This window comes from Neovison vison, chromosome 7 (assembly GCF_020171115.1).
Source record: "Neovison vison isolate M4711 chromosome 7, ASM_NN_V1, whole genome shotgun sequence".
Lineage (NCBI taxonomy): Eukaryota > Metazoa > Chordata > Mammalia > Carnivora > Mustelidae > Neogale > Neogale vison.
In genome coordinates, this window is record NC_058097.1 from 114173663 (window position 1) to 114187436 (window position 13774).

Consider the following 13774-nt stretch of genomic DNA (forward strand, 5'->3'; position numbering starts at 1 on the left):
TGTTTTTTACTGAGTAGTATAGGGATATACTTTTTTTCCTCATGATGTAGGGCTCAGCCTAAAAAATGGTACTTTGTTTATTTCTGTATTTTCTTTAAGGGAACATTCTGTGCAGATTTGTGAAAAATAAAATATTTGCTTCTCTGAAAAAGGAATCAAAATAGATGCTTAATGAAATTACTAGGTAGATAGAAGGAATGAACACAAGGTCAGCATATTTTATATTAATACTTATTATCGGCTATTATTTCAAGTACTTGAAACAAATGGGTTGAGATGTTTGAGTTTGTGTTCTGAGTTAATAGAAAGGCTTCCTGAAAGAAGGGGGATTTGAGAAAAAACTAAATAGCTACAGTCTTCAAATGTTAGGGGTGAAGAAGGAATTCTTGTAAATAGGAAAACAGAATTTTAGAGGGACTAGGAATGGAGTCTTCTAGCAAGGAGTGATAAAAGTGATTAGGCATGCAAGGACTAAGTGAAGAAATAACTTCTTATAGAGAAGGTGAACGGAAGGTTAGGAATGTATCTGCTCAATCATTTCCAAGTTTATTAATTCAAACTCTCAAGTTCTGATATTTTTGCGTACATTCTTATTAGCACAAAGCGTATGTTGGTAAAAAAAACAATTTGAATAACAACACTTAAATCAAGTTATGAAATGTAGTGTTTTAGAATAATGAAAATCATGTTAAAATACTATCAGCAGACCAAAGTCTCCTTTGCAGGTAATCCTCTTGTCTTAGGTCTGGCATTTTTTAATAATAGGGGCCTTTTTTTCCTCTTGGAACACTTAGTGAATTCGGTATTAAAACTTTAGCCTGTTTTTGTTTGTTCTTTTTTCCCTTTTCCTGGCAGCTTAGTCAAACCATGAAACAGGCCCGTCACCGGCTGGCATCCTTTAAGACTGTGAATAAAAAAAATGCATCAGTGTTTGCAGACAGTAGAAGGGAAACCTCTCCCCCACAAGAGGTAAATTAATTTCTAATAAATTATTTTTAAAAGTACAGATAAAGATTTATTTATATCTCAACATTATTTAAAGCTGTAAAAGTAATTGGAAATAATCTGAAATATCCAATAGTAGGGAATGGTTAAAAAATTATGGTATATCCACATATAGCTATTCTAAAAATGATCATGCTTTCGTGATACGAAGACAAGGGAAATTGTGATACAAAGTTAAGGGAAAAAAGTAGGATATAAAATTATATACAATATATTCTCAATTAAAAAACTTTATTCAGCCAACATTTATGGAATGATTATAGTTGTCAGGCATTGTTCTAGAAGCAGGACTTGGAATAGAGAAAAGATAGATAAAGATCCTGCAAGGAGCTTCTGTGCTTGTAGGGAAGAAAATAAATGTAGAATATAATTTCAAATGATAAGTGTATAAAAAAATAAAGCAAAATAAAGAGATTGGGAGGGAATGCTGTGTGCAGAGACAAAAGCCTGGAAAGAAATGGACCAAGAGGTTAATACTGACTATTTCTGGTTAGCATTACTACAGATGATTTTTATTTTTTTCTCTCGGCTTTCTCTATTTTAAAAACTTTCCAGAGTGCACATATTTTATGTGCTAAAAACAAACTCATGTATTTTCCTGTGTTTACTCATTTTGGCATTAATTTCAAATTTTGATAGGCAGCACTTAGTAAAATGGACCATTTCATCTTTTTTGCTCTTTTTTTGGCCATGATCACCTCTGTCCCTTACTTAGTTCTTAATTTTGCTTCCTAGATTGTATATATATTATATTTTTTGTATTCTTTTCCTTAAGTATCTCAACACAACCACCAAAAACGTTTGTGTCTTTTTTGTTTGCAGTTTGTAGAATACTAATTTACAGTGTCTTTTCCTTCAGTGGTAATTAAGACATGGTTAAATATAAGAAACAAGCGGGCATGGGTGTTTGTGTCATATATGGTGGCATTTTGTCTCAGATACATTCAGTATGGTTACCTTTTTCTAGCATTGCCATATTATGATTCTCAAGATATTCTTTTGTACCTAAATTCTTTTTCATGGCTGGTATTTTGGACAATTTTCATACCTGTGGATTTGGCAACTCCAGTTCATGACATTCGACTGACTCCAGAGTACTGTTAGAATGAAGTGATTGGACACATTCTAGTAAACCAGAAAAAGAGAGTTATCAGATCCTAGAGACTCATATTTTATATTGTGTGAAACATGTTCAAACCTTTCAGTTGATGTTTTTCCAGAAAAAGTACTGTTTACAGGTTTTACTGAAATATTCAGTAGAAGGGAAAGGATTAAGTCTGAGATAACATCCTGTATAAACGAGTTTTATACATCAAAGATGCCATTTAAATCTAATTCATTATGATGATGGTGATGATGAATTCAGACTGATTGCTGCTTCCAAAGAATGCATGTGTATTTTTCAACTAAGACATTGGAAATACCTATTCCATAGAAATGAGAATGATAAAATAAATTAGTGTAATTTTTTGTATTTCTTATATCAAGTATGTGGTCTTTCCCTCAAATGTGAACAGTTTTCTACCCCCCCCCCCGTTGTGTGAAGTGGAAATCTGCCAGTCAGAAAGGACATAATCTATAACCCAGTTGAACTCTGGTTTCATTTCCTTGTTAGACTTATTTTTACTGACCTTAGAATCTGTCTGGTTGTTATTGTTATTCCAGATTTAGAGATACAAATAGAAGATATATTTGCTTGCACACTGTCAGGTCACCAAGACAAAATCATAAGCCTCTTAAAATTGATCCTGGCTGGGATAGGAACAAATTGTCATTTATAAAGTTAATATATTCTAGCAGCTTATTTCACTCCATGTTTGTGTGTGAGTGATTTGTTTGTAAATCTGAAGTAGAATTCAACCACTTGTTTTTCTTTATTCTATATTAAACCATCCTCATCTGTTAAGATCATTCCAGATCTTTCACAAAAACTCAACTTAGTATCATGAGCATCTTGCTTTCTCTAGACCATCTATACTTGTATTATTTTTTTTCAGAAAGCACTTTGTAGAAAACCATCATCCCTCAAGATAAATATAGGAACAAGAAGACAGTTGACCTTTCAGGTCCATCAAGGTCTTTGGTCTTTTAACTACTTTGCATTACCAGAAATTTATAGAAAATCAGGGAGCGCAATGTAAAGAATAAAGGGAGGGGTGCCTGGGTGGCTGCATTGTTAAGCATCTGCCTTCGGCTTCCGTCATGATCTCAGGGTTCTGGGATTGAGCCCTGTATCCTTACTTCTGGGTCCCTGCTTGGCAGGAAGCCTGCTTCTCCCTCTCCCACTCCCCCTGCTTGTGTTCTCTCTCTCGCTGTGTCTCTCTCTGTCAAATAAATAAATAGAATCTTGAAGAAAAAAAAAATTTAAAAAAAGGAAGGGGCGCCTGGGTGACTCAGTGGGTTAAATCTCTGCCTTCAGCTCAGGTCATGGTCCCGGGATCTTGGGATTGAGCCCCACATCGGGCTCTCTGCTCAGCGGGGAGCCTGCTTCCCCCTCTCTCTCTGCCTGCCTCTCTGCCTACTTGTGATCTCTGTCTGTCAAATAAATAAATAAAATCTTAAAAAAAAAGGAAAAAAATGGCTTATTAGAGCTGTCCACAGCTAATTAAGTCTGGGTTTAAGGGTTAAGATTCTAATGTCCAGTATTTTTTTTCCTAACAGTTCCATTGGGATATAATTTATCTACCACACAATTTACCCATTTAAAGTATACATTTTGGGGGCACCTGGGTGGCTCAGTGGGTTAAGCCTCTGCCTTCGGCTCGGGTCATGATCCCTGGGATTGAGCCCCATATCGGGCTTCCTGTTTGGCGGGAAGCCTGCTTCTCCCTCTCCCACTCCCCCTGCTTCTGTTCCCTCTCTTGCTGTGTCTTTCTCTGTCATATAAATAAATAAAATCTTAAAAAAAAAAAAAGTATACGTTTTGTATTGCATGGAGCACTGGGTGTGGTGCATAAACACTGAATCTTGGAACACTGAAAAGTTAAAGTATAATTGTCAGTGGTTTTTAGTATATTCACCAGTTTGTACAATTGTCGACATAATCTAATTTAGAACACTTTCTTCACCCCTAAAAAAAAAATCCTATTCCCATTAGCTGTCACTTCCCATTCCCCCCTTTCCCTACCCCTAGTCCTAAGAAACCACTAACCTACTTGCTATCTGTATAGATTTGCTCATTCTGGGCATTTCATCTAAATGGAATCATATAATATACAGTCTTTTGTGACAGGCTTCTTTCACTTTGCATGTTTTCATTATGTTGTAGAATGTATCAGTACTTCATTCCTTTTTATTCCCAAATAATATTCCTTTTATGGCTATATCACGTTTGGTATATGCATTCATCAGTTGATGGACTTCTATGCCTTTGTAAATGACTGCCACAAACACTTATAAACATGTTGTGTGGACATTCATTTCTTTAGTAATGAAATTTTGGGATCCTAGGCTAACTCTGTGTTTAATATTTTAAGGAACTGACAAGCTGTTTTCCATCAGCAATATATTCCCGACATCCTCACCAATACTTATTATTGTCCATCTTTTTTATTATAACCATCCTACTGATGTGAGGTGATATCTCACTGTACTTTCGTTTTGTGTTTTCCTGATGACTTATGATCTTGAGTATCTTTTCATGTGCTTATACACCCATTTATATGTCTCTTATGGAGATAATGTCTATTCAGATGTGTCCATTTTTTAATTGGGGTATTTGGGTTTTTTATTATTGAGTTATAAGTGTTCTTTATATATTCTGGATACATGTCCCTTATCAGATACCCATGATTTGCAAATATTTTTTTCCATTCTGTAGGTTGTCATTTCACTTTCTTAATGCTATCATTTATATAAAATTTTTAATTCTGGTGTTGCTTAATTTATCTATTTTTTTTTGTGTTGCTTGTGCTTTTAATGTAGTATGTAGTAAATCATTGCTTAATCCAAGGTCATTAATAATTTCTGCTATGTGTCCTAAAAATTTTATAATTTTATTTCTTACATTTAAGCCTACAACCTATTTTGAGTAAATTTTTATATGTGGTGAGGAAGTGTTTTAACTTAATTCTTTTCCATGTAGATATCCACTTGTCCCAGTACCATTTGTGGAAAACTATTCTTTTTCCATTGGATTTTCTTGCCACTCTTGTTGAAAACCAGTTGACTGAGAGTTTATCAATGTCTTAATATTATCTTCTGAGATCCATGAACATGGGATGTCTTTCTGTTTATTTAGATCTTTTTAAATTTCTTTCAACAGTGTTTTATAGTTTTCATTAGATAGTCTTATGCTTCTTTTGTAATGTCCTGTTTTTATAATATTTGATTATATTGACCTACCAAATTATATTAATAGTGTGCTGAATCCCAGGATTTTATTGTAATCACATTGTTTCTACCTGTAATAGATACTTTTTTTCATTGTTGATTATGTCGTTTTGTAGGAACCTGACTCTGAGGAATCTTCATCTATTACGACAGATAAGGAGGCAGAAAATTTGTTTTGGGAAGACCAGCATTCTCTCTTTTCTGAAGACAGGAACAAACCTTTCAGCAGAGTTCAGGTAAAGCAGAGTGAAAGGAGATTGTAAAATAGAAGTTAAACTAAGTGTGATTTGGGTTGCCATATTGTACTAGTTTGGGAATATAGGTTTAGGTATTGTTAAGTTGAGCAAAGATGAAAATTTCCTGTTTTATTCTAGTAATTTGTTTGACTACAGTATCTTTTTAAATTTTTATTGTTTTAAAGATTTTATTTATTTGAAAGAGAGCAAGAGAAAGAGAGCATGAGCAAGCACAAACAGGGGGAGCAGCAGGAAGAGGGAGAGGGAGACATAGGCTCCCCAGTGGCAGTGAGCCTGACAAGGGCTCAATTCCAGTACCCTGGGATCATGCCCTGAGCCGAAGGCAGACACTTAACGCACTGAGCCACCCAGGCGCCCCTTTGTCTTTTTTCTAAGATTTTATTTATTTATTTGGAAGAGAGTGAGAAAGAGAGAGAGAGAGCACAAGACTGAAAGAGAAAGCTTGAGCAGGGGGAGGGGCAGATGGAGAGGGAAAGACAGGCTCCCCACTAAGGAGGGAGCCTGACACGGGGCTCTCAATTTCAGAACCCTGGGATCATGACCTGAGCTTCAGGCAGATGCTTAACCCACTGAGCTACCCAGAAGCCCCTAACTACTGTATCTTTTTGAGATTATTTTAGGAATCTTATGGAAAACCTAGAGTGTTGCTACTACCTGGCATTCTATGTTTGATGTTTATGTTCACTTTTAGAAAGTACAGTTCAAAAATCCATTATTTGCCGTGATGAAAAAGGAAGAACAAAAGCAATTAGATCTTCAGGGCCTTCAGAATATTCTGCCAGAAGCCCAGGATTATCTTCCAGAAGGCCAAGGTGATCTGCTGGAAGCTGAGGGTGATTTGACAGTAGTCCAGAGTGTTGAGCTAGAAGCTGAGAGTGTTGAACCAGAAGCCAAGAGTGTTGAGCCAAAGCTCAGTATCCCAGCTATTGAGCTGGAAAGCCAAGCTGCTGAGCCCAAAGCGCAGCCTATTGAGCCTAAAGCCCAGGCTATTAAGATAAAAACTCAGGGTATTATGCCAGAAGCCCAGAATATTGAACTAGAAGATGAGAGTATTGTATCTGAAGTCCAGGATTTGCTACCCAAAGAACAGTGTGTTCTTCCCAAAGACCAGAATATTCTAACCAGATGTCAGGACCAGGACTTTCTACTTAAAGACCAGGATCTTCTACTGAAAGACCAGAATATTCTACCCGAATGTCAGGACCAGCATTTTCCACCCAAAGACCATCATGTGCTCCCCGAAGACCAGAATAGTCAATCTAAATTTCAGGACCAGGATTTTCTACTAAAAGACCAGCATCAGCATTTTCTACCCAGAGAGCAGGTAAAACAGAGTGGAAAGGAGATATAATAAGAAGAAATATCTACTTAAATTTTGGGGTGGGATTTGTGAGGACTAAATTGCAGCTGATTTGGAGAGTCATATTTGGAAAAAATAGTTTCCTCATAAATTCCTCAGAAGTCTGGGGTTCTCATTAAATGTTAAAGTATTATCAGCAGCACATTACCACTTAATTGACAATTTACTTTTTTTTTTTTAAGTCTTTATTAGGAAAAATATTTCTAGCAGCCATTATCTGCTTTGACAGCTGAAAGATGGAAAAGGGAGTTGCCCACAAGTGTGCAACAGTATCTTTTACTACTCAGGTTCCAAGTTCAGCCCTCCAGCAGAGATCAGTTAGGCCAAAAATAAGAAGAAAGGGACCAACAGGAAGCAAATTACATAGGGCTATAACTGGGCTTATGTGGAACAGAATATAGTGTTTTCTTTTTTTCATATCATGTTCAGTTATATTCTGACCTTAGTTAATGCCAGAATTCTCACTGCAGCCTAAAGTATTGGTTAACCTGTCTTTCTTAACTGAACAATTGGTATTTTGTGTTCTTTCTTTAGGAAACCGGTTTGAAGCAGCCAGCATCAATTTTGATAGGCCCAAGAGGGAGAGAGGCATTTCCTCTGGATGTCCAGCAGGATCTTCCACCCAGGCATCAAGATCAGACTTCCACCAGGGACAAGGTAGAACAGAAAAAAGGAGAGAGACCAACAGGAACTGAATTGTTCAGGATTTTAGTTTGAAACTTGCAAAGGTTGTTCTCAGCTAGACTTTACAAATGACAAAAAGTATGGCTTTCTGCTTTATTCCCTATTTCACATTATCTTGAGTTAGAAAAATTAGTTAAGGCCCTCAATAAAGCCTGTAGTATTACTACTATCATATTATTCCTACTGGACAAGTTATAATTAGTGTTTTTGTTTTCTTTTAGAAAGTACGCTTCAAGGAGTCCTATTCTGATGTGTCAAGTGAAAAAGGAAGAGAAGACTGTTCTCTGGCAGGTTATCAGTATCTGCCTCCTAAACTCCAGGACCAGACCTTCATCAGAGATCAGGTAGAGCAGAATAAAAAGGAGATAAATAGGAGATAAAGTAACTGGATTTTATATATTCTCAATAATTGGTAATGTGAAATATAGAAACAGGTGCAGAAGACCCTGGTCTGATGAACTCTATCAGTCAAATCAGTTCTGTCATTTAGAAGGTTGATAAATCACATTCACATTCTTATTGTAGAACCAAACTATTTTAGTTTACTAAGATTATACTACAACTTCTGCTAAAGCCCACATGGTATAACCACAAACATGCTGTCCCTATATGAACAGTGTAGGAAGATGTGGCAGATCCTAAATTACTTAATGTATGGGGAGTTTGTCAGACTACTTGGTCCACGGTTTAAGATAAAAAATTCAGGTCTACAGAGTTGAGCTAAAACTGTTGCATCCTAAAAAAAAAAAAAAAAAAAAAAAGGCGTAAAATAAAAGTATTATATCCTTGTTCAAGTTAAAATGTATCAGATTATCCTCACCTGGTACAATTTCCCTGGAGTTCTCCTTGAAGCCTATGATACTATGATTAGCTTGTTGCCCTTGTCAGACAGTTTGCTTTTTTATCTTTATTCCTTTAGAACATGTGTGTCAAGCAACTTCCATCTTTTATGAGAGCAGAGAGAATGAGTGATGAATTACCTCTGGAGTATCCTCAGTATGTTGAACCTAAAACCCGGGATCGAGCTTCCCCTAGAGAACAGGTAGAGCAGAATACAGGGGGAAAACTTTCCTTCCTAAAAGAGTAACAGAGATGAAATGACTTAAGATTTGGGTTGAAGCTTCTCAAGCTAGTTCAGAGGTAGGCTACATAAAATTTAAAGCTTCTAGAGTGAGGCAAAGAGCCTAACATTTTCAGTTATTTCAAAATGTGCCAGACCTAAAGTCTGTCCAGGTGAGAAAGCATATCTGTCGTTTGGGTTGGCCAAAAGACAGGGTTTGTATAATGTTGGTTGGTTAACAGTAGATCATTCTGCATAAACTCACATCCTGGAGCATATTTGACTTTCTGCATTTAGCTTTATAAATACTGAAGACCTTCTCCTCTTGGCCAGCTGAAGCAATACATCAAACCAAATATTCTGCTCTACCAGTTTGCACACCAGTAATGAGGAAGGATTAAAACAAGCCATTTCCCGCCACAGAGCTCTCTGAACTTTACCACTGCCAGCTACTGTTTGTGCATGGAGTTACTGGGGACATCTAGTAGGAGTACTTGTAGAAATGACACAAGATTGTTTCCTGGCTGTACCTTGGGGAAATGCTAGCAACATTACAAAAATATTTCTCAGCGTATTATTGAATAAAGAGTTACCCCATGCAAAACAAAACAAAACAAAACAAAAAAACAAAAAACAAAACAAAGGACCAGAATAATCTGGGATTTGCTTTAAAATAGTCTGGGGAAAAAAAGTGGGAAAAGAGACAGGTGGGAAAAAATTACTAATTATTGAAATTGGGGGGATAGGTATCTTGAGACCCATTATACATTTTCGTTGCTACTTTAATTTCTATTTGGGAATTTTGTATTAACACATGCAGGCACACCTGCACACTAGCTCTGTTATGTTATCCTCGCCTAGTATCATTATTTTGGAGTTATCACTGATGTCGTTAGTTGTCACTAATCCTTTCTGCTTGGACTGTTTTTTATTTCGTTATTCCTTTAGAGCAAGTATATCAAGCAACCCTCATCTTATGAGAAATGGGAGATTGAAAGAAGAGTTCCTTCTGGAGTGCCATCAGTATGTTTCACCCAGTGTTTAAGATCTTGCCTCTCTGGGGAATAAGTAGAGCAGAGTATAGTGAGGAATAAGTAGCGGAGAATAAATTGCTTAGGTTTTGGCGTAAGTTTAACAGGGAAATATAGTAACTACTTACGGGTTTAGTGTTAAGGTCAGTGAATAGTGGGCAGAGCTATCCTGTCCTCTAGTTCTGTGATGTTTCATACCATTCTGACCTGTGGAAACTACTTCCGGTGTCTTCACTGAGGCTTTTACCATTGCCTGGGCATGATGCTTCTGCTTTGACAGTTGATGTTCAGTGTTGACGTTGTCTTTTAGCACAGGAACTATGGGCAGGCCCTACATAATGTGACAGATGAGAGATGGAGAAGGGAGTTACTTCCGGAGCGCCATGAATATGCTTTTCATGATATCTAGGATCCAGGTTCAGCCAGAGAGCAGGTAGAGCAGAGTGCGGTGAAAAGTAAGCAGCAGAAAGTAAATCAGTTAGTGTTTGATCTGGGCTTGCCAGAGCTGTACTTCTAACAACAGTACTGCCGCTGCTGCTGCTTGTGGTAATGTTCTCTTCTTAATCCTGTTAATAATAGACGTAACAGCTTGCATTTGGTAAGCACTTTCCCGAACCAGAAGAGTTCTAGAACTTTGTATCCATTGTCTCATTTCTCAGTCTCACAATCATCCGGGGAGATAGATACTGTGATTATCCTTGTTTTATAGATGAAGAAACTTATGACTGCCTTGTGGATATAGCTGAGACCATAATAGTGGCAAGGAGTGTAATGTCTACTTTTATGCCATAATGTATCAGACTGTTGTAATAGACCTGTATAGAGTAGTAGGTCAGGGCGATCACTACAGTCTAGAGTATTTTTACTAGCATTATGTCACTGCTCATATACTTTGGTGACTGCTTTTGTGGTTTTTTTTAGAGCTTATACTTCAGAAGGCAGCCATCTGTTGGGACAGCTGAAAGATGGCGAGAGGATTTGCTTCTGGATGACCATCAGCATCTGCCGGCCAAGCACCAGAGAGAGGCTTGCAGCAAAAGACAGGTAGAGTATGGAATTTAGATAGGATTGTAGGCACATACCGAGCTGGGATTGGTAAGGCTGAGCAAAAAACAGGTTCTTGTTTTATTTCATTGTGTGTGAAACTTATCCTGACCCAAGATTACTTTAGTGCTCTCACTGAAACCGAGGATATTGGAAAAACTCTATTTTATATGTATGTTCTTTTATAAGGTGTGTATTTCTGATGGCCATTGTCTTTTATAGCAGGAGAGGGGAAGAAATGAGTGGTTTCTGAGGGAGAGGAGTCAGGAGGCTCTTCCACCCAGTGGCCAGGCCTAGATCTCTGTCAGTCAGCTGTTAGAGCATAAGATGGGATCACCAAGAAATCAGCTGTTCAGAGTGTAAGCTGGAGCTTATTCGGGTTATATTGCCTGAGCTTCGATGTACTGAGTTAAGATCTGTGGTTTTTCAAGAAAACGTTACAGCAATCTGGCCTCCATGGCTTAACTGAAGTCTGGTATATTCCCACTAGAATTTGTCACTGTCCAAGTAATTTCTGTCTTGTGATTTTATGTTATTTTAACAACAGAGCCTTCAGGCAACCGGTGTTGTTAGGATATATAAAAGAGATAAAGAGACATTTCCTCTTGGCTCTTTTATAAGAGCAGAAGAGAAGGAGCATAAAGACGAAGTAGGATTCGGGCTGAGGTTTTCAGGACTACACTGTAGCTCTTTTGTAATTTTTAGTTTGTCTCTATGAGGTTGGCCTAAAGGTACATTGCCATGTTTTATTCTACATTGTCACTTATATATCCAGAAGTGTGCCAAGCTCTTTCCTACCTCATATCTGTAGCAATGTTTTTTTCCTTTGCCTGGATATTCTTCTCTTTTTTCTTCACAAAGCTGGTCACTTTTCATCCTTCAGGTTTCAGCATATATACCTCCTTGGAAAAGACTGTCCCGACTACCTTATCAAAAATAGGTCTCCTCTGTTTTGTTTTTCTCTATCCTTGCATTCTCTTTCCTTCTCAGTACACAACACAATTTTTAATAATTCTTTGATTTAACATTTTTTCCACTGGTCTGTAAGCTTTATGAGGAAAGGTACCACCCCTGATATGTTTACCAGTGTATCGGCAGCCTGTATAGTACAGTGCCTGGTACCCAATAGTCTCTTGCTAAATATGTTTTGAATTAGTCAATCAATCAAATGTTTACTGAATGCCTCATTAGGTGTTAGCCATTGTTTAGGTGCTAAATATCAAAGATACAGTTGTGAATCAGACACAGAACTCAAATTTCAGACAGTCTAAAGAAGAGAGACTGACACATAAGCAGATAATTATGAAGCAACATAATTAATGGTAGAGGGGGCTTAGGGTATTAACTGAGCACAGAAGAGGCATACCTAAGTGACTGTTTGCTTGACGGTGCGCTGCCTTGGTTGTCCCTCTGCCATACAAGCCCGATCCCCTGGGACAGTCCTTTCTCCTTGTAGGCTCCTGAAATAATCCAGCCTTATTGGAAAAAAAAATTTTAATAGTGTAGATTTAGATCACAGTCATACTTGGGGCTTATAGTCATAGCTGCTTAGCATTTTTCTTGCTTGCCCTTTGTCAGCTCCCTCTCCTGCAGCTCACACTAATAGTAGTAAACCTTAAATACTTTGTAAAGTTCTTGCTACATCCGCATACCCTCAGACTTTCATGAAGAAAATAGAAGCCGTCGTGCACTAACTCCCTCAGTCATTTGTTTTTTTGGCATTCTCCCCTATTCCTACTATGTCAGAAGAAGAGTTATCTGTCCTTGGACCATGTTCCGGATTCTCTTGCCATCCTTTCTTCTGGGTCCAGTTTTGAATATTATATTGTGAGACTCTGACCTCTGTTGAAATCCTCTGAAGAACGTTGCATCTTTTGTTTATTTGTTCTAACAGGCAATCAGCCTGGTTAAGTTTATGTTATAAGTTCTTTCTCACCTTCCATGAAGAGTGGTGCAAGCGTTAGTCAGTTTTCATAGTCTTCATTATATTCCTTCGGGTCCATCCCATGCATGCACAACTCAGGGGTGATTTGGGGACATATAGCAATTCATACACAGGTTTAAGGAATCCAGTTTTCTAGCTCATTCCTTCTCAGGATGCCCAACCCCTACACTCTCCAGATACCACAGGCCACATTTCCTGGAACCTTTAGTTAGTATCAGTGAGGCAGAGAGGTCCATAGTAAGTTTACTCCTTGGCCAGTGCTGAAAGTCTAGTTTTTCTTCCTTTTTTGAAAGCAGAAAATGTTTTCATTTTTATTGAAGCAAAAGTAAACACAAACAAAAAGAAAAAATAACCCCAAATTCCAGAAATAATTATCATCAGTCCCTGCTATGTATCATTTTCAGATTTTATTCAGTCTGTTCTTGTTATTCATGGTAGTTATATAAACTTGTCACATTGCAGTAGTGAATGCTAAACCACTGTTCCTAGGGAAGATACAGAGTTAGTTTTTTGCGAGCCCCTGATCATGTTATGGTCACTCATCAATACCTAACTTTGTTTTATGTGAATTTCTGTTTAAAGACACCTATTTAATACATAATGTTGATTTATTAACATGGACTCAGAGCCAATAACACTGTAACTTATTCCTGAATGAGCTTATTTCATACATGTATTTTCTCCATAAGGTATCAAGGCCTTCTTATGCTTAAGAGTACTAGATAGTACTTCAACATTGTGCTTGGGAGCCATTTTATTTTATTTTATTTTGTTCTGTCTTTTATTTTTATTTCTTTAAAAAAGATGATGTATTTTAAATGGAGGCACCTGGGTGGCTCAGTCATTAAGTGTCTGCCTTTGGCTCGGGTCATGATCCCAGGGTCCTGGGAACGAGTCCTGCATCGGGTTCCCTGTTCAGCGGGAAGCCTGCTTCTCCCTCTCCCTGCTGTGTTTCCCTCTCTCTCGGTGTCTCTCCCTGTCAGATAAATAAATAAAATCTTTTAAAAAATACAAAAGATTATGTATTTTAGAGAGAGAGAACAAGAGAGGGAGCCA

The 13774-nt window shown here is 37.5% G+C and overlaps 1 protein-coding gene across 6 annotated transcripts in view; it reads left to right on the forward strand.

Moving 5' to 3' along the window:
• CCDC15 (coiled-coil domain containing 15) overlaps positions 1–13774 on the forward strand; it is an 87426-nt gene that overhangs the window by 20631 nt on the left and 53021 nt on the right. For 3 of the 6 annotated variants that reach the window (XM_044258130.1, XM_044258127.1, XM_044258131.1), the window contains 8 exons: positions 856–969; positions 5454–5573; positions 6286–6918; positions 7489–7611; positions 7860–7982; positions 8558–8680; positions 9647–9721; positions 10651–10773. In XM_044258130.1, the coding sequence (XP_044114065.1) occupies positions 856–969; positions 5454–5573; positions 6286–6918; positions 7489–7611; positions 7860–7982; positions 8558–8680; positions 9647–9721; positions 10651–10773 (1434 nt within the window). The remainder of the gene's footprint in view (positions 1–855; positions 970–5453; positions 5574–6285; positions 6919–7488; positions 7612–7859; positions 7983–8557; positions 8681–9646; positions 9722–10650; positions 10774–13774) is intronic. The other 3 variants (XM_044258129.1, XM_044258132.1, XM_044258128.1) reach the window with 3 other exon arrangements.